This window comes from Salmo trutta, chromosome 9 (assembly GCF_901001165.1).
Source record: "Salmo trutta chromosome 9, fSalTru1.1, whole genome shotgun sequence".
Taxonomy (NCBI): domain Eukaryota; kingdom Metazoa; phylum Chordata; class Actinopteri; order Salmoniformes; family Salmonidae; genus Salmo; species Salmo trutta.
In genome coordinates, this window is record NC_042965.1 from 43,762,236 (window position 1) to 43,783,887 (window position 21,652).

The following is a 21,652-nucleotide window of genomic DNA, read 5'->3' on the forward strand; positions in this document are numbered from 1 at the left end:
CTGCCGCTGAAAAACATCCCCACAGCATGATGCTGCCACCACCATGCTTCATTGTAGAGATGGTGCTAGGTTTCCTTCGGACGTGACGCTTGGCATTCAGGCCAAAGAGTTCAATCTTGGTTTCATCAGACCAGAGAATCTTGTTTCTCATGGTCTGAGAGTCCTTTAGGTGCATTTTGGAAAACTTCAAGCGGGCTGTCATGTGCCTTTTACTGAGGAGTGGCTTCCATCTGGCCACTCTACCATAAAGGCCTGATTAGTGGAGTACTGCAGAGATGGTTGTCCTTCTGGAAGGTTCTCCCATCTCCACAGAGGAGCTCTATCAGAGTGACCATCGGGTTCTTGGTCACTTCCCTGACCAAGGCCATTCACACCAATTTCTCAGTTTGGCCAGGCGGCCAGCTCTAAGAAGAGTCTTGGTATTTCGAAACTTTTCCATTGAAGAAGGCCACTGTGTTCTTGGGGACCTTCAATGCTGCAGAAATGTTTTGGTACCCTTCCCCAGATCTGTGCCTCGGCACAATCCTGGCTCGGCGCTCTACGGACAATTCCTTCAACCTCATGGTTATGTTTTTGCTCTGACATGCACTGTCAACTGTGGGACCTTATATAGACAGGTGTGTGCCTTTCCAAATGATGTCCAATCAATTGAATTTACCACAGGTGGACTCCAATCAAGTTGTAGAAACATCTCAAGGATGATCAATGGAAACAGGATGCACCTGAGCTCAATTTCAAGTCTCATATCAAATGGGACTGAATACTTATGTAAATAAGGTATTTCTGTTAATATTTTTAATACATAAAAAAATATATACTTTGTGTGTGTGTTGTTATTGAGTGAGAGACTGTGTGTGTCTGTTGACTGCTGAGAAGGCTGCAGTGATATGCCAACACACACCTTCTCTGTACCAGGGACTCCATCCCAAAATGCCAGCCAAGTAGACTGCTGGAGTCTCCTATCCCAGGAAAGAGCATTCTCCATTGGGCACTCGGGCTCCACACAATGGGGTTTTTGACTGGACAGGCACACACCATCTCCTTTATTAAGAGTAGCATAATGATTTACATCAGAGACAGAGAGAGACAGAGAGAGACAGAGAGAGACAGAGAGAGACAGAAGCAGCCTGTGTATTAGTTGTACCTGGTGTCTCACAGTGAGAGGGAGATCATGAGACAGACTGCAGTAAAGGAGTAGAGTGAGAGATGAGAACATAGAACACACAGAGAGACTTGAGATTCACCATAAAGCCTAGATTCAATGAATACATGTTTTATTTTAACCAGCATTCTTAATACGCCTAATGCAAGATTCATAACCCAAAATCTACATTTTCATGGTATTAAATGATACAGATATCGGTGGATTTTTTTTAACGTGACCCTGTCTGTAGATTCATTCCATACAATTAAAATGACTTAGCAATATCATGAAATGCCACACCGAGGTCCTGTCTAATGGACCAGAGGATTCTCTCTCTAGTCCCTTGTGTCCATAATGGCCTCTGCCAAAACAAATGCATGTGTGTACGAATGAAGTGCACGACTGCACACACTCACACACACACTCACACAGGCCACACACACTCACACAAGACACACACAGGCCACACACACACACAGGCCACACACTCACACAGGACACACACAGGCCACACACACACACAGGCCACACACTCACACAGGACACACACAGGACACAAGCCTCCACGAATGGAAAGATTAGGGACGCACTCTTAAATAGTCTGCTCTGCCACGAGGACAGAATTATGCCAATGAGATTCCAGATGTTCCCACCACCAGCCCCCCCCCCATCCTGAAACATTTTCCTCTCCTCTCCTCTCCCCTCCTCTCCTCCATCCTCTCCTCTCCTCCATCCTCTCCTCTCCTCCCCTCCATCCTCTCCTCTCCTCCCCTCCATCCTCTCCTCTCCTCTCCCTGGCTGAAGTAGATGCCAGCTGCAGCCTGAACAACTGTTTTAATCCTAGAAAAGTGTCGAACAAAGCGAGAGACGATTATACAAAGCGAGAAACTCCAGGTGTCAAGAGCTACGTTCCAAGTGGCACCTTATTCCCTATATAGTGCGTTACTTACCCTATGGGCCCTGGTCAACAGTAGTGCACTATGTAGGGAATAGGGTGCCATAGGGCCCTGGTCAACAGTAGTGCACTATGTAGGGAATAGGGTGCCATAGGGCCCTGGTCAACAGTAGTGCACTATGTAGGGAATAGGGTGCCATAGGGCCCTGGTCAACAGTAGTGCACTATGTAGGGAATAGGGCTCTGGTCAACAGTAGTGCACAACGTAGGGAATAGGGCTCTGGTCAACAGTAGTGCACTATATAGGGAATAGGGTGCCATAGGGCTCTGGTCAACAGTAGTGCACTATGTAGGGAATAGGGTGCCATTTGGGACGCATTCGAAGTGTACACGAGCCACATGTCAACTCCTCAGCTGAAGGAGTTCGCACACTGCTGATGGTTTGGCTCCAGGCTGGGTGATGGAGGAACCTAAAACTAAAGACCAGATTGGTTATTATGGTGGTTTGGTTTGGCTCCTGGCTGGGTGATGGAGGAACCTAAAACTAAAGACCAGATTGGTTATTATGGTGATTGTGAATGTAGAGAGACAGAGACTGGCTGTGTGGTTGTGACTGTAGCCTCACTGGCTGTGTGGTTGTGACTGTAGCCTCACTGGCTGTGTGGTTGTGACCTCACTGGCTGTGTGGTTGTGACCTCACTGGCTGTGTGGTTGTGACCTCACTGGCTGTGTGGTTGTGACTTCACTGGCTGTGTGGTTGTGACCTCACTGGCTGTGTGGTTGTGACTGTAGCCTCACTGGCTGTGTGGTTGGGACTGTAGCCTCACTGGCTGTGTAGCCATCTGTCTTTAAACACTGTGATGAGGAAAACCATATCAGAGGTATTCTTCAGTAATTAAACCATTACCCCCAAAAGCTTTATTTAACAAGGCAAAACAGGAACACATTCCCATGTACAATGACTTCCTGAGTAAGAATGACAGTAATCATCTCTTTAAATACCACATGTATCATACCTTACATTCACACCAACACCAATCTGTTCCCAGTCATTCATTGGCTCTCTTATTATTAACACTACACTGACAAACTCATCATCACATGCCAAGTCACTCCTCTGGGTGACTGGTGCAACACACACACACACACACACACACACACACACACACTTGGTTGATAACCTAAAGTCAAGATATCTGCAGTGCAGTTTCGAGCACGAGGGACTTTCTCCCTACGCTGAAACCAGTGGACACTTCTGCAAAGAAGAAGAAGGAAAATGGCCAACATGTGACAGATAGCCAGTCACAGATGGAAAGTTATGACCACACACATTAATTCCATGTATTCCTTGTCATGAATGTTTCAGGCCTGATATAGAAGCCGTGACGAGATAATAATAGTTTACCCCCCCCCCCTCATAATAATAGTCTACCCCCCCTCATAATAATAGTCTACCCCCCTAAGTATTGCAGGATGAAATCTCTTGACGCACCATCGTTTTAAAGTGTCCAAATGTTTTTAAAACAAGCAATACTTAGCAACAAGAATAAAATGGCAACTGCTGTATAAAAATAACATAATATGAATAATTTACAACTACTAATGGGCGTACAACTAAAAGCTCAGACACACTGGTAGGATCGTCACGTTTGCCTGCTGACAGTATTTATCACCTCGGAACACCGGCGTCAGTCAATCTCTTTTGTGTTCACACAGCAAAGACCTTGAAGTCGTCAGTCACTCAGCATTGTTAAAATACTCCAAACCAGAAGATGGCAGTAGCGTTGTTTGGCTATGCATATCTGTGCGTATTGCTTATGGTCTAGATTCCAAGCTGTTTGCGCTAATGTTGCTTTTTTTGTAGAAAGCCCTTGTTGTTACTAGCCAGATGGCAACAGCTAGATAACTAACTGTCAAGATGATGAAGAAACAATTTAAATCACTCTACTTAATCCCATACCAGTGCCAGCCCATAGACAAATGTTTAGCTAGCTAGCTAGCAAAAAATACACTATATATACACACAGTGCATTCTGAAAGTATTCAGATCGCTTGACTTTTTCCACATTTTGTTACGTTACAGCCTTATTCTAACTGGATTCAATTGGTTTTTTTCCCCCTCAACATTCTACACACAATACCCCATAATGACATCACAATACCCCATAATGACATCACAATACCCCATAATGACATCACAATACCCCATAATGACAAAGCAAAAACAGGTTTTTAGATATTTTTGCAAATGTATAAAACATTTTTTTTTTTTTAAATATCACATTTACATAAGTATTCAGACTCTTCACTCAGTACTTTGTTGAAAGACCTTTTGGGTATGATGCTACAAGCTTGGCACACCTGTATTTGGGGAGTTTCTCCCATTCTTCTCTGCAGATCCTCTCAAGCTCTGTCAGATTGGGTGGGGAGCGTCACTGAACAGCTATTTTCAGGTCTCTCCAGAGATGTTCGATCGGGCTCAAGTCCGGGCTCTGGCTGGGCCACTCAAGGACATTCAGAGACTTGTCCAAAAGCCACTCCTGTGTTGTCTTGGCTGTGTGCTTTGGGTCGTTGTTCTGTTGGAAGGTGAACCTTCACCCCAGTCTGAGGTCCTGAGCACTCTGGACCAGGTTTTCATCAAGGATCTCTCTTTTTTTTCATCTTTCCCTCGATCCTGACTAGTCTCCCAGTCTCTGCCGCTGAAAACCATCCCCACAGCATGATGCTGCCACTACCATGCTTCACCGTAGGGATGGTGCCAGGTTTCCTCCAGATGTGATGCTTTGCATTCAGGCCAAAGAGTTCAATCTTGGTTTCATCAGACCAGAGAATCTTGTTTCTCATGGTCTGAGAGTCCTTTAGGTGCCTTTAGGCAAACTCCAAGCGGGCTGTCAAGTGCCTTTTACTGAGGAGGGGCTTCTGTCTGGCCACTCTACTATAAAGGCCTGATTGGTGGAGTGCTGCAGAGATGGTTGTCCTTCTGGAAGGTTCTCCCATCTGCACAGAGGAACTCTGGAGCTCTGTCAGAGTGACCATCGGGTTCTTGGTCACCTCCCTGACCAAGGCCCTGCTCCCCCGATTTCTCAGTTTGGCCGTGCGGCCAGCTCTTGGAATAGTCTTGGTGGTTCCAAACTTCTTCCATTTAAGAATGATGGATGCCACTGTGTTTTTGGGGACCTTCAATGCTGCAGATATTTTTTGGTACCCTTCCCCAGATCTGTCTCGGAGCTCTACGTTCCTCATGGCTTGGTGTTTGCTCTGACATGAACTGTCAACTGAGGGACCTTATATAGACAGGTGTGTGCCTTTCCAAATCATGTCCAATCAATTGAATTTACCACAGGTGGACTCCAATCAAGTTGTAGAAACATCTCAAGGATGATCAATGGAAACAGGATGCACCTGAGTTCAATTTCGAGTCTCATAGCAAAGGGTCTGAATACTTATGTAAATAAGGTATTTCTGTGCTGTTGCGAACTAAATACTAGCTAGAAACAAGAGGAAATAATGTGTTTAATAAAAGCAAACACCCAAAGATTTAAAAAAGGGGTTCCAGATCCACATTTTTTTTTTTTAAGAAGGTAAATTAAAAATGTGTACTTCCATTCAAACATTAAAAATTAAAGCCAGTCCAGCATGACGATGCAAAACGACGGTGGTTGAACTTGCAAATAGCCTACCAATATTATATTTATTGAAAGCTGAAATATGTAACTTTTTGGGCGACACGACCAAATTCACATAGAAATGTTCATTGAAAGCAAGTCTAAGAAGTGGTAGATTTGTTCTATATGCGTAATTTCTATGCTTCCCGTTAAGAAATGTTGCTTTTCCGTCTTTTACTTTCAATTTTGTACATATGTAACCGATGTGAAATGGCTAGTTAGTTAGCGGTGGTGCGCGCTAATAGCGTTTCAATCAGTGACGTCACTCGCTCTGAGACTTGAAGTAGGGTTTCCCCTTGCGTCGCAAGGGCTGCGGCTTTTGTGGCGCGATGGGTAACGATGCTTTGTGGGGTGTCAGTTGTTGATGTGTGCAGAGGGTCCCTGGTTCGAGCCCAGGTTGGGGCGAAGAGAGGGACAGAACCTACACTGTTACACATACAATATTTTTGGTTATTGAAAATATATTTCACAGCGGTTTAGATGGTACAATGATTCTCTACACTACACCATTTCTTGTTTTGTCACAAACTGAAATTAGGCAAATAATTATAATTTTAACAACCAGGAAATGGCAGAGCGATTTCTGAATATTGAATCTTTAACGTAAGCAAAGTTGATTATTTAATTCAAATATATGATGCCAAAGTCATGTGATAAACTATAGGCTAGATAAATTAAGTTGTATTAGAATTTGAGCACCGTTTGTAAGCTAGCTAACTAGCTAGCTAACGTTAGAAAGGAAAAAGCTAACGGTAAGCTACTTTAATTAGCCACTTTACACACTAACCAGCTAACTCTTTATTATTTGTTATTATGGAATATGCCAAATAGATCTACAGACCAAGCCTGACATTGGCAATTAGCTAATTGTTCCTTTTATTTCAGTATTCAGATGAGAGGACTATTACATTAGAAGACCGCTGACCTCTTGAATGCATGTTATGGGCAGTGGGCTGACAGAGGAGGTATGTATCTACATTATGTATAATAAATCTTGGTGATTAATAGTCTAGTTAATCATTACATGATTTTTAACACACTATCTATGTTTTGCTCAGTCTGACAGTAATCCAGAACTATCAGAGGCAGAGAATCTCTCTTTCAGCTGCTGCTGACAACAACTGCATGCAAGTTGTTCTTCTATCTTTTGACTTAATAAACTTGTGTTTATTACTGAAGATTAACTCGTGTTTATTTCTAAATATTAACTTGTGTTTTTGCTCCTTCGTTCTTCTTCTCAGGAACCAGCCAGACAACAACCCATACTGTACTGTTCCATAGAGAAGTCAGCCAGACAACAACCCATACTGTACTGTTCTATAGAGAAGTCAGCCAGGTAACAACCCATACTGTACTGTTCCATAACCCATACTGAGTTGGTACCAAGATTGACCTGGATCATCATTTAAACAAAGAGATGCCTTCCTGGTCACCAGTGCATATTTACAAACTATATTTGCATATAATGACAATAAAACCTCCAAACGATGCAGGTATTATTTCGTTCAATTTTTCTTTTTTAATCGTTTATTATATTATATTCTTAGCAAAAAAAATATTACTATTTATTAATAATAGCCATAATTCATAAATGGCACCATACACGGTTCTACATGGGAAAATAACCCTTGGAGTTCTGATCAAAGAACCCTTTAAAAGGATTCTATATAGAACTTTTAGGGGTTCCATGTGATAGAAACCCATTCGTTTCTATAACATTTCTAAGAGTGTTTGAAACAGTGAATTCTGAGAGTGTGAATAACCCAACACATATGTGCTTTAAATACAACAAGTAGACATAGGCTAACGCATACAGGAGCAGAAAGACGGCCGTTTCCAAATGATCTGGGGGACAACTCAAATATTTTACTTCCCAAAAGTGTCTGTCTGACCGCCGGTTACCAACTGCAGCATGAAAAATGTCGACCACGCCGCAGTGATCTCTGTCGGGACCCGCGGGAACGCAGCCATCTACTCTAAGGAGCATGTTTATCACATACCTTTGTGAATTCAGTGAGAATGACCCTGTATTGATCCTTGCGTCCTGTGGTGAGGTAGAATCATCTTAACCTCGGGGTAGTAAGGGGTAAAAATAGTTAACATTGACACCAATGGTAAAAATCCAATTAAAGTACATTCTGTGATGTGCTTAGTGAAGAGAATACTCGAGTTGGCCGACACCCCATATAACCCAATAAATTAATCTGATCTGCATAAACCAGCCAGTGTATAGAAGAATCAAATCCAATGTTATTACTCACATGTTTCGTAAACAACAAGTGTGGTTTAAATCGTACCAGCATACACCTACCTATGGCTTTATCAACTATTTTTTATGTTAATTCATTACAAAACTATTCCATATATTAAATCAAAACTCACTGCAGAAAATGCATTTAAAAAAAAGAAACCGGATAGTGCTTGAATTTCTACACAATTCAGAATGCAGACGAAGTGAAACAGAATGCAAAATACATTCCCCAAACGCAGAAACACACACACACACACACACACACACACACACTGCCGCCCTCTGTGTGCACATAAAACCTATGCGTATTACTGTGACAGTAAAGAAATGATCGTACTGAAATTTAAAGCAAGTTCCAAGGTTTACAGGAAAGGCATAAATAAATTAAAATATCTCACCTCAGAATGAAAAACTGCACGTAAAATCCGTAATATCCCTTTTTTCCCCCCACTATAGTAAAGCGAGCACTTTCGAGAGGACTCTCTCCAATGAAGAAAGTGTACCAATGAGAATTGAAACCTGTGAGTTTCTACTGGTATCAGCCGCACGTCTCCTCAGCCGCGCAATTCAGCATATTCATCACTTGCAAAAAAAAAAACGTGCATTCGTGGATTCATAAAGCCTTTGGAGAGTTATTGGTAAGAGAACGAAACCACCATGCGTATGAAGCGATACCCGCGTTGGACAACTACCGAGTGCACAGCTGGAGATCCTCATTCACGAGCGTATTGACTTGTATGAGCTCGAGAAACCGGGAAAGCCTACTAATGACCTGCCTCTACGGCAGTCCCGCCGGCCAATCACAGTCCAGAACGGACTAAGCGGGCTAATGCTGCTTTCAAAACAACTGGGAACTCGGAAATCAGTTCAATTCAAAGGGCTTTATTGGAATGGGATTTCTGTACTTTTTTATTTAACTTTTATTTAACTAGGCAAGTCAGTTATGATCAAATTCTTATTTACAATGACTGCCTACACCGCCCAAACCCGGACGACACTGGGCCAATTGTGCGCCGCTCTATCAAGGCCGTTTGTGATACAGCCTAGATTCGAACCAGGGTGTCTGTAGAGACACCTCAAGCACTGAGATGCAGTGCCTTTGACTGCTGCGCCACCCGGGAGCCCAAAGGCTCAAAAGTGAAAAAGTGAAATAAACAATCAAAATAAACAATCAAAAATTAACATTTCATGCAGGTGAATTACCTGACGCATGAAGAAAGTCACCACCAGGCGGATGGAAACATAAAATGCCTGTACAATTTGTTTCGTTCAACATGGTGGGATCTTTTTGTGTCGGTAAAATGTATTATGTGACAAATGGCAGTGGAAAAGCCTTTATGCGCAAATATTGATATAATGACCATCATATGGAAGTACATTTGGAGTCACACGATGATATTATTGTGTGGTCCTCGCTACTACGACTCGGGAAACCATGCAGTTTATTAGGCTACAGATAAAATAAGTTATGATGAACTTCACAGGGTGGTGGATGAGCTTGATGCTCCTTTACAATAGATATCGATGGTCTCATTCTGGGGGACGTGATGAACGATGCTCGGCTGCCGTTTGACAAATGCAAATAATATCACTCTTATCCATAATAATCTCATAATGTAGGTAGTTTACCCGGACTGTAGACCAGAGTGGGTACATTTTCTATATAACAACAGTTTATGTGACCAAACCATCAGTAGAGTTTAAAATACGATAGAAACACATTTCACTTGTATTTCTTATTTCGGTACATGTGGATTTAACGGTTAAAGTAATTCTTATGTGCACTTACGTCATTACGTACAGGTTTTAATTAACAAAAAGTCAGTTTGATGGAAACACATATCTGGTGGGAAAATGCGCATATTGTTTTATGCTGATTTTAGAATGTTAGCATGAAAATCTGTCTCCAATTTGATGGAAACCTAGCTACTGAACCCCAGCAGCTACTGAAACCCCCAGCTACTGAACCCCAGCTACTGAACCCCTAGCTACTGAAACCCCCAGCTACTGAACCCCTAGCTACTGAAACCTAGCTACTGAAACCCCTAGCTACTGAAACCCCCAGCTACTGAACCCCTAGCTACTGAACCCCCAGCTACTGAACCCCTAGCTACTGAAACCTAGCTACTGAAACCTAGCTACTGAACCCCTAGCTACTAAACCCCTAGCTACTGAAACCCTAGCTACTGAATCCCTAGCTACTGAAACCTAGCTACTGAAACCCCTAGCTACTGAACCCCTAGCTACTGAAACCTAGTTACTAAACCCCTAGCTACTGAACCCCTAGCTACTGAACCCCTAGCTACTGAACCCCTAGCTTCTGAACCCCTAGCTACTGAACCCCTAGCTACTGAACCCCTAGCTTCTGAACCCCTAGCTACTGAACCCCTAGCTACTGAACCCCTAGCTACTGAACGCCTAACTACTGAACCCCTAGCTACTGAACCCCTAGCTACTGAACCCTAGCTACTGAACGCCTAACTACTGAACCCCTAGCTACTAAACCCCTAGCTACTGAACCCTAGCAACTGAACGCCTAACTACTGAACCCCTAGCTACTGAACCCCTAGCTACTGAACCCTAGGTACTGAACCCCTAGCTACTGAACCCCTAGCTACTGGAAACCTAGCTACTGAACCCCTAGCTACTGAACCCCTAGCTACTGAACCCCTAGCTACTGAAACCTAGCTACTGAACCCCTAGCTACCGGCAAACATGGCATTCGCCTTTGTTATTGCCAATGAAGTTGATTCAATCGAAATTCCACTTCTACACGAAGCTGAACATGATCAACATGTTCCAAGGAATGAATATACTGATGAGGTATAGAGCCCCACAGTGGAAGTGTCATAATACCCATAAAACCTAGCGGTCAAACATGGAAATGGTTCTAATTGTTTTTTCACCATTCATTTTTATCATAGGGGATTTTAGAAACACTTAAAATAAGGGCTGTGATTCGTATTGGCGTACCCTGGCGTGACGTTTTGATAGACGTGTAAATCTCTCTCGGACGAGGTGACTTTTATCAGTAACCAAGCGGGAGGTGGGAATTTACCAGTTGTGAAGTCGTAAATACCAGTTGGATGCATTAACTTCCTTTCAACTCGTTGAGAAACGCTGATTGGCTAATGAACAACACGCTGCGTAAACCAGAAACTAAAAATACAGTTATCTCACTTACAGTCAACAAATTATAGTGCTCAAAAAACCATTTTAATAGATTGCTTTTTATAGCGGGCCTAATGTTTTGCTGTTGCATTTAACTGCTGAAAATGCTGTTTTCAATTAGAGGTCAGCATGATAGATGAGTTTTCCACTAGTAATTACCAGTCACAGAGTGCCGTTCAAGTGGGAGAGGCTATACGGACACGCCTGGTATCCAAGTGGACGGTGACTGCACATTCGCTAGCAGAACAAAGAGCAATGGCTATCTATTTGTTTGCTGACTTAATTTCGTTAAGAGGCCGCCTCACCTGTCTCATTTTCACCACCGCTTCCTCTTTCAAGTCCCGGGGATTAGGGCCTGGTCCAGGGTAAGCAGAACGTTCCAGAGAAGCCGACTCGTTGAAATAGAAATCTGCATCCAAATCGAGGTGAGTGATCGCAGTTCTGATGTCCAGAAGCCGTTTTCGGTCATAGGAAAATGATGGCGGGGGACATTATGTCCAATTTTTTTTTAAAGTAAGGAGGGGGGAACAGCTAGCTAGTGTAGCTAATGTCAGGCCAGGGTGACAGCTAAAGCACATTTATTGTAGTGATTTTCATAGAAAACGTACAACTACGGCATTAACGTCTTAACGTTAGATTTTTGTAGCCGCAAACATAAATTAGACAGCTGGAAAGGGCTAAATCAGGACTGAACTGAATTTACCGAATCCGTTCGTCTCTCGCTGCCCCGGACAAACCTCATCAATTTGGGCACCAGGCGTGTCCGTATAACCTCTCCCCATTCAAGTGAATTTTTTCCCCAGTTATACGTGGTAAATTCCCACTTCCCACTTGGTTACGAACGCAGCAATAATCTCTCACTTATTAATCATAGCTGGGTTGTAGGAGCTCCTTGGCAATTATTTGCATCAGAAGATATGCGATAATAACCAAGGAAATCTCTGACCACAGGTATGTCGTTATCATTTTAGGGATCTAATAAACTGTAGTGACTGATGTCTCAAACAATGTTTTAGGGGACTAAACAGTTGTGACATTTATTCATTGCCAAAATAATTGAATGTGACAATTCTTTAAACAAGCAAGCCTGTGCTGAATTGAGTTTTGTGTAATTGATTTAAACATTTATAATGAGTTTTAAAATGTTTTAAATGTAAGCATTTGTAGCTAAGCTTAGAAATTAAGGTTCCGATTTTGTGTCATGCAGGTTTTACAGATGGCATGGCAGTGCTGTGTAATGTCCCCACAGTTACCAATGGCAACTTGTTTGATTGTGATGTGGATAAATACAATAAAAATCGTATATATTCTAACCCATCTGCAAAAATATTCCACAAAATCAAACACCATTGAAATAACATGATAAATGTGGAGACCAGGTTGGGTTCAAATACCATATATTTCAATTATTTTTCAACAACAAATATTTAGATAACTTTTTTTTAAATGTTAAAAGTTGAAAATTGGAATGTATTTAAGAATACTGAAATACACTGACTCAAAGACACTCCCATGCATTTATCCAGCTATTTGAAAATGCTTTCAAAATATAATTTAGTCAACTATTTTTATTATTTTTCCAACTAACCATTCAAATGCTGAAATAAAAGTATATATAAATAAATACAAAATTTGGAGCTATTTGAATTTGGAGGTATTTGAAAATACCCAAATACACAGAAATGTTTTTAAATAAATGTTTTTGAACCCAGGCCTGGTGGAGGCTATAAATAGGCTGGACTGGCATTTAATTTATCCCCCAAATCTGATTTAAAAAAAAAAACACATCTATACTAGAGACTTCCTCATTGAACAATGGTGAGCCTGGCTTTTCACTCACAAATCAACTTTACTCAGAGAAGAACTGAACACGGCGGAGATTCTCATGAGGACCTTGACTCCTCCGTCCTCTCTTCCTCCGTGACCCAGAAATCAATAAGGGGTCGAGGCGTGTCAATTCATTAGTAGGCAAGCGCAATGGTATCCTCGCGGTGGCAAGCGTGGAAGTGTTTTAATACCCCCCCGCCCCTTTGAATCAGTTTTGTTTTCTTAAAGAAGAAAAGCATGCAAAGATTTAAAAACGATATACTACTCATCCTTTCACCTTATTTCGGGATTCCACCCCATAAACGTACCTGTTTAGGATAGGGGGCAGTATTTTCACGGCCGGATGAAAAACGTACCCGATTTAAACTGGTTACTACTCTTGCCCAGAAACGAGAATATGCATATTATTAGTAGATTTGGATAGAAAACACTCTGAAGTTTCTAAAACTGTTTGAATGTGAGTATAACAGAACTCATATGGCAGGCAAAAACCTGAAAAAATTCCAAGCAGGAAGTGGAATGTCTGAGAATTGTAGTTCTTTTGATTCTCTATCGAAACTACAGTATTTGTGGGGTTACGTTGCACTTTCTAAGGCTTCCATTGGCTGTCTAAAGCCTTCAGAAAGCGGATTGAGCCTTCTCCTGTCTCTGGGCAGAGTATAGTAGCTCAGTTTCTCAGTGGTCTGCCTGGTGACAGAGAGATTGGATATGCGCATTCCCACGAGCATGCTGTTTTTTCTTTCCCTCCTTGAATGAATAGACTATTGTCCGGTTGGAATATTATCGCTATTTTACCAGAAAAATACCATAAAATTTGATTTTAAACAGCGTTTGACATGCTTCTAAGTACGGTAATGGAATATTTAGACTTTTTGTGTCTCGAAATGCGCTCGCGCGTTACCCTTTGGATAGTGACCTGAACGCACTAACAAAACGGAGGTATTTGGACATAAATATGGATTATTTGGAACAAAAACAACATTTATTGTCGAAGTAGCAGTCCTGGGAGTGCATTCTGACGAAGATCAGCAAAGGTAATACAATATTTCTAATACTAATTCTGAGTTTAGTTTGCCCCGAACTTGGCGGGTGTCAAAATAGCTCGCCGTGATGGCAAGCTATGTACTCAGCATATTGAAAAATGTGCTTTTGCCGAAAAGCTATTTTAAAATCTGACACGGCGATTGCATAAAGGAGTTCTGTATCTATAATTCTTAAAATAATTGTTATTTAGTTTTGTCAACATTTATGATGAGTATTTTTGTAAATTCACTGGAAGTTTTTGGTGGGAATACATGTTCTGAACATCACACACGAATGTAAAAAGCTGTTTTTGGATATAAATATGAACTTGATTGAACAAAACATACATGTATTGTTTAACATAATGTCCTAGGAGTGTCATCTGATGAAGATCATCAAAGGTTAGTGCTTCATTTAGCTGTGTTTTGGGTTTTATTGACATATATGCTTGCTTGGAAAATGTCTGTGTGATTATTTTGGTCTATGTACTCTCCTAACATAATCTAATGTTTTGCTTTCGCTTTAAAGCCTTTTTGAAATCAGACAATGTGGTTAGATTAATGAGAGTCTCATCTTTAAAATGGTGTAAAATAGTTGATTGTTTGAGAAAATTGAATTGTGGTATTTTAGTTGTTTTTGTATTTCGAGCCATGCGATTCCATTGGCTGTTGGCTAGGGGTCCCGCTAGCGGAACGCCTGTCCACAACATTAAATTTGCCTGATGACATGCGATTAGAGGACATTTCATACAAGAGCATTTTCATCCACGTTCCCTCTCCAAGATTTACCTTTGACCTTTTTCAAAAGGAGGCAAGAGGACGCAAAACCAAAAGAGATTCTCCCAAGGAATTCCTTCTATCCACTGAAGAGCCCAACCCTCTCCCTTCCCTGAAGCCCCACAAAATTCACTCTCTCTTTCTCCGACACACATATTCTCTCTCTCTTACCCTATGCTACAGCGGTATAATGCAGCGTTCAAAGCAACTGGGAACTCTGGGGGGGGGGAACGAGCTCCGACTGGAAAAAAAATCTATTTGAACGGTCATCCAACTCGGGCCTCTTTCTAGAGCTCCGACTTACCTAACTGAAGATCACTGACGTCATGATTTGACCTTGTAATTTTCTGAGATCCCAGTTGTTTTGAATACGGCATAATAACAGCAAATCCACCCATATGATTGTCAACAGTAGCTACAGCATTAGAATAGATCTGGAATTATACAAATTCACATACTGTAATCCATCTTTCTCAGAGCATTTAAGGACAGGCTAGGACTAAGGAGAAGTTAATGGCAGGCATTAGGATCAGGATGGCGTTATCAGTGATAATATATGGCTGACGTGGATTTATACGTATAAGTTTCCTGCTAACATGGATTTAAACATGTTTTTATCTTTATTTAACCAGGTAGGCCAGTTGAGAACAAGTTCTCATTTACAACTGCGACCTGGCCAAGATAAAGCAAAGCAGTGTGACACAAACAACAACACAGAGTTACACATGGAATAAACAAACGTACAGTCAATAATACAATAGAAAGAGAAAAAAAACGGACTCTATAGGATTTATGTTGGACCAGTTTGATTATGGAGCTGATTTGTTTTGTAATATTTCAGAAGGGCAGTTAGTAACCTGGTCTAAAGTTTTTGAAACAGTTGCTAAAATACTTTGGTCTCCTCCTCACAATCACCGTTTAAAAAAACAAAATAATTTAACTTGGCAATTCTTATTTACAATGACGGCCTACCCCCGACGAAAACCTCCCCTAACCCAGGTGACGCTGGGCCAATTGTGCGCCACCCTATGGGACTCCCGATCACGGCTGGTTGTGACACAGCCTGGGAACGAACCAGGGTCTGTAGTGACGCCTTAAACCGCTGCAAAAACTCGGGTTTGGTTTAGTTCAGTATACATTCAGGAAGAATTTTAAAAAAAAATCTAATTCAAATGAACGGAAAATAGACATCACTCATTACTCAGATGTTTGAATATCAATTCACTTCCTGGAGTTCCTGAATTGACGTTGAACTGACCTCAACCCAACCGTGCTTCACACCTTTAACTCAAAACAGTTCATAAAAAAAAAAAATCCTAACACCTCTTTTAGCTACGCTGATCTGTGGTGAGCTAACCACCCCCTCCCACCGCCTGCCCATTCAACGAGCCATCAACACGTCTATTTATAATGCTGCAGTAGCCCTGACATCATAAAGGAGTCTGAGAATGTTGACAGACACAAACACAACGGATGACGTGAATTTACGTGCTACAGCAACGTGAGTGGTATAGATAAGAGTAAACAAACGTATAAAAAATTACCGTTTCAATACCAATGCATTTTATTGGTAAGACAGTTCAGAATAAACTGTAAAATGGCACAGAACATAATAAAACGTATTACAGTTGAGATTGTCTCAGTGTTTCACTGAGACACTGGATGTGACCCAACTCTCCCAGGGAGAGTTGGTTTATGCAAAACACACTTTTTTTTTTTTTTTTTAATAGGACCAATATAAGCACCCACCAAATTATTCTTGTTATCCTAAGAAATCCTAGGATTAAACCCCATTGTATAGTTTATTTTATAAAAAGCAGAATGTACACTCCAAACAAGTGACCAGGCAAAGAGGTAAACAAATTCTGAAAGCCTAGTCCTTTCCAATTTAGAAGGCAACGAAAGCTCACCACACCAGACACGAGTCAAATACATTAACGTACATCAAATACTGTATTTGGCCCAGATCTGCATCACATCCCACCCTGTCTATGTGGTCTCTGATTCAGTCCTGTCGCTGTCCCCAGCTCCATTATCGAGTCTAGTAGTGGTCGAGGCCCTGGAACCACTCCCTGCTACCTCTTCCGTTCTGCTACACTGGTGGCAGCAACTGTGATGTGTTTGGTTCGTCTGCTGGTTCTGGGCCAGACCAGTGAGGAGCTGCAGTACCCTGACCTCATGTTCCATCCGAGCCCTTTCTCTCCGGTCCTCCCTGTCTGCTGCCTCCCTCTGCCTCCTCTCCTCTCTCTCCAGCCACTGAGACAGGAGGTCCTGCTGCCAGCGAGTCTGAGAGAGAGACACACACAGGGTCATTCCATGTCATATCAGCAAGCCATGACACCTGCCATCTCTGATTGATCTGAAATCGTTTCTGTCGTTAGAAACAGATAAGATTAGCATTCCTGCAACATTATTTTATTGAAATCTAATTTGATCTCTGAGAAATTAAGCTAACTGATTGCACCCAATCAGGCCATTTAAATTCTAGGAGTCATATAATATTCTATAAATATAGCACATAAAATCCGATTTGAACCAAAATAATTTCTAACAATGATTAAGACCTGAGGATTCCAAAGAAAATGGTCAAAAGTCCCCCACGGACCGGAACCCCCCCCGTGCCAATCCCACCCACGGACCCCCCCCCCCATGGACCCCCCAGACAGAGAACTAATACTATATACTGGTTGTTGGGATGGTATTGGCATGGGTTGTCCGTGGGTGGTCCATGGGTGGTCTGTGGGTTGTCCGTGGGAGGTCCATGGGTGGTCTGTGGGTTGTCCGTGGGAGGTCCATGGGTGGTCTGTGGGTTGTCCGTGGGTGGTCCGTGGGTGGTCCATGGGTGGATTTTGACAATTTCTTTGGAATCCTCATATCGTACTCAAATCAAATTACTACTTTTTTTTTGTCACATGCGCCGAATACAACAGGTGTAGACCATAGATAGATGCTCATTGTTTTAGTCCAAATTGGATGATATGTACTATATTTGTTAAATATTATACAAACCTCTTCCTCAACGTGATCAAGACAAAGGAGATGATTGTGGACTACAGGAAAAGGAGGACCGAGCACACCCCCCCATTCTCATCGACGGGGCCGTAGTGGAGCAGGTTGAGAGCTTCAAGTTCCTTGGTGTCCACATCACCAACAAACTATCATGGTCCAAGCACACCAAGACAGTTGTGAAGAGGGCACGACAGAACCTATTCCCCCTCAGGAGACTGAAAAGATTTGGCATGGGTCCTCAAAAGGTTCTACAGCTGCACCATCGAGAGCATCCTGACTGGTTGCATCACCGCCTGGTATGTATTCGACGCATGTGACAAATAAAAAATGTGATTTGAATTCTAGAACTTAAAATAGCCAATTTGGGTGCAAATCAGCTTAATTTTGCAGAGATAAAATTTTATTTCAACAGAATAATGTTGTAGGAATGCTAATCTTATCTGTTTCTAACTACAGAAATGATTTTAGAACAATCTGAGACGGTGGGTGTTGAAATCCTCTTTCTGGTGCTTTTTGAGGTGGAACGACCCCATCGATAGATACAGTTTAGACATTGAGGTTGCTATCAAAAGCATTGAAGATGGATTTACTTGAATATAATTCCATGGCAGCCATGTTAGCTCCTCATGAGCAATCTTCTGATTTTTAAATGACTGACTGTCTAAAATTCGAAGAAGAATCGAAATACTCATCATGAATGGATAAATGGTATGGTCAACGGTGATAACATGCCATCCCAGTTTAACAGTTGGCAGAACTGTATGCGTGCGTCCAAAATGACACCCTATTCCCTATTAAGTAATGCACTGTAAAGGTAATAGGGTACAATTTGGGATGCATCATATATCTGTCTCTGACCTGCTCCTGCCTCTGGCCCTCCAGCTGCACCAGCAGCCCCCGGGACTCAGAGACCAGCCTCTGGAAGCAGTCAGCCAGGTGCTTCAACGCAGGCTCCAGGGACTGGGTGGAGTGGATGGTGGTACCACGGCTCAGGCCAGGGCTAGGGTCTGGGGGTGGAGGAAGAGGGGAGGCCGGGTGGGCTGGTGGTGGTGGTGGGGAGGGGGATCTGGAGCTCAGGTCCACCTCTAACGGACGACCTGCAATCAAGAGATGAACTCGATAATGATTCTAATTCATTTAAGATTTATTTTCACAAACATTGTGAAATTTGATTTGAAATTGTATAAAGACTAGATCAACTGTGATAATACAGTCAGTATTGTATTGTATAAAGACTAGATCAACTGTGTTAATACAGTCAGTATTGTATTGTATAAAGACTAGATCAACTGTGTTAATACAGTCAGTATTGTATAAAGACTAGATTAACTGTGTTAATACAGTCAGTATTGTATTGTATAAAGACTAGATCAACTGTGTTAATACAGTCAGTATTGTATTGTATAAAGACTAGATCAACTGTGTTAATACAGTCAGTATTGTATTGTATAAAGACTAGATTAACTGTGTTAATACAGTCAGTATTGTATAAAGACTAGATCAACTGTGTTAATACAGTCAGTATTGTATTGTATAAAGACTAGATCAACTGTGTTAATACAGTCAGTATTGTATTGTATAAAGACTAGATCAACTGTGTTAATACAGTCAGTATTGTATAAAGACTAGATTAACTGTGTTAATACAGTCAGTATTGTACTACAGTTTCTATCAGAGGTTGGAGCTCATTGAAAAACACATCTAAGATTTGTTACTAATGATCATTTCAATGAAAATCAGTGGCACTGATAGAAGAAAGTATGACAGACAGTAGAATACATACCAACAGGTTCATGATAGACGTTGAGGCGGTCTACAAAAACATCATGGCGTCTTCCACCCGAGCCCGCCAGTGGCTGACCGTTGATTCCTATGCCGTTGGACTCGTACTCGTCTGTGTCTTCTGCCTCTCTGTCCTCTTCCTCCTCCTCCACCTTCACCTCAGAGACCAGATACCGCGACTGCCGTCCTCCTATCCCCTCAGGAGATCCAGAATGGGGTTCTGTTCCTATTCCATCGACAGACCCAAAATGTCGCCCTCCTACAATCCTATCAGGAGATCCAAAATGGAGTCCTCCTCCTCTTATCCCTTCAGACCCAAAATGGAGCCCTCCTCCTAGTCCTCCTATCCCTTCAGGAGATCCAAAATGGCACCCTCCTCCCATCCCATCCACTGCACAGTTTCTCCCCAGCACAGCTTCCATCTCAGCGTAGTACCTGAAACTGCAGGGCTGGGTGTCGTCCACGCTCCTCAGCAGCTTGGCTCTGACGTAGTTGGCCTTGAGGGTCTTGACGCGGAGTCGACACTGGTGGGGACTGCGTGAGAAGCCCAGGTCACACATGCGGGTTGAGAGGTGTTTGAAGACATGGCGGTTACGGACGTTCTCCGCCAGGCTCTTCTGTACGTGCTCGTCGCTCCAGGCACACAGCAACACCTGAGTCTCCTCCACCGTCCAGTTGACGGAGCGCTCGGCCTCTCGCTTCCCTGCAGGAGTGATGTGTGGACAGTACAGTACAACCATAAGGCATTAGCCTGCTTATAAAGCTACACAGTGAAGACAATAGGTATTTTGCTCATAGGGAAGGTTTACACATTGGTACTAGTTAGCGACTATCCTTACATCAGTTGACCTCCCCCCCCCACACACACAAAATGACCCTGAATTGCAGGCAACAGGTTCAAATCATTTTTCTATTTCCTTGCTTTAATTAAAAGTGTGATGCATGCAGACTCTTGTTGATGCTGTCGGATGGCCCTATAAATAATAACTATAATCTCTCAAATGATAGCTATAATGTTTGGCAACAGCATCGCGCTAACTATCACTTAGCTCTAGTTTAAATCCCTGTAATATGGATATCTTCCATCATGGAGTTGAGTAAACTCAGCTAGCTAGTTATTATGACTTTTTTTTTACCATTTATTGAGAGTAGCAAGATAGCTACTTGACTGTACAGTAGCAATTAGCTAGCTAAGTGGTAGGCAAGAGAGTCAAGATAAACTAGCAAGCTGAAACTTGTCTGTGTGAGAAATAGCTTGTTATCTAATATCACAACGGGTATATCAAGGCTATAAAACATACGTTTCTTCGATAACAAAGTGACATCGAAGCTTTGCCAGCATGTGTAGTCTGCGTAGCTAGCACAGTTAGCGTTAGCTAGCTATTTCCTGACTTAGGCTAACTAACAGTAACGTTACCGTTAGCTAGGCTATCTATACAGTACGTTATGGATGAGCGATGCATGCACGAAATGAATAAATAAAGCATACTGCCTCGTATCAGACACGTACTTTTCGTGGAAGTTGTGACCGAGTTAGTAGAGTTGATAATCGGAGGGTTCATCTTCGCTTTCGGAGTAAACATCCAGAGATAACGGTGTGATTTCCTCTCTTCCGGTTTCGGAGTATCGTTTGCGTGACGTCACCAGGAAGCAGAGGAAATGTTTTTTTGGTCATTTTAGAGTCAATGACCACTGACGCGTGTAACTACATTAAATTATTGTCACAATGTTGCAGCTTCATAAGTGTAGTGAGTGGATAGATATTCAACTTTTGGCCCAAAATATGAAATCATAAAATAATATTGAAAACACTACATTGGGCAAAAATTGCAAATTATTTTTAGATGAGGAACGAGACAATTTGAGAACAGTGAGTGGCTTGTAAAAGTAATATACTAGCTGGGTCAGTATATGTTTGTGTCCCACTCCTTCCACCTCGATTACTTTCTTCCCTATCCTTTCATCTCTAACACAGTACAGGAGTCCTGCTGCAGCTAACCGCTAATGCAGCTAATGCTTTTCCTACCTACTCTGATCCACCGATGTCCTGAGAGCCTGTCACCCACCACCAACTGCCACATGCCTTCCATCAATGACATCCATTAAATG

At 42.1% G+C, this 21,652-nt stretch overlaps 2 protein-coding genes across 4 annotated transcripts in view; both read right to left on the reverse strand.

Moving 5' to 3' along the window:
* Positions 1 to 8,702, reverse strand: part of rasgef1ba (RasGEF domain family, member 1Ba) — a 61,354-nt gene extending 52,652 nt beyond the window's left edge. The window contains exon 1 of one of the 2 annotated variants that reach the window (XM_029763822.1): positions 8,354 to 8,702. The gene's annotated coding sequence lies outside the window, so the exon portion shown is untranslated. Of the gene's footprint in view, positions 1 to 7,704; positions 7,760 to 8,353 lie in introns of those variants that run through there. The other variant, XM_029763823.1, reaches the window with a different exon arrangement.
* Positions 8,703 to 16,292: 7,590 nt separating this feature from the next.
* On the reverse strand, positions 16,293 to 21,168 carry LOC115200627 (uncharacterized). 2 transcript variants are annotated; one of them, XM_029763825.1, is made up of 4 exons: positions 21,054 to 21,168; positions 19,545 to 20,246; positions 18,620 to 18,858; positions 16,293 to 17,038 (listed from the first exon to the last, which is right to left on the reverse strand). In XM_029763825.1, exons 1-4 carry the CDS (start codon positions 21,124 to 21,126, stop codon positions 16,742 to 16,744), a joined length of 1,311 nt encoding a protein of 436 aa, XP_029619685.1. In that variant the 5' UTR covers positions 21,127 to 21,168; the 3' UTR covers positions 16,293 to 16,741. The 2 variants fall into 2 exon arrangements, with proteins under 2 accessions (XP_029619685.1, XP_029619684.1); XM_029763824.1 differs by having other exon boundaries at positions 21,033 to 21,167.
* Between the last annotated feature and the right edge of the window lie 484 nt (positions 21,169 to 21,652).

Bases quoted from the DNA above. Each gene is read 5' to 3' on its own strand.
- LOC115200627 (XM_029763824.1), bottom strand. From the start codon at position 21,126: ATGTTTACTCCGAAAGCGAAGATGAACCCTCCGATTATCAACTCTACT. The intron at 18,859-19,544 runs GTATGTATTCTA...TCTTGATTGCAG, and splicing joins CGTCTATCATGAACCTGTTG to GTCGTCCGTTAGAGGTGGAC. The intron at 17,039-18,619 runs GTCAGAGACAGA...TCTCTCTCTCAG, and splicing joins AGGGCCAGAGGCAGGAGCAG to ACTCGCTGGCAGCAGGACCT.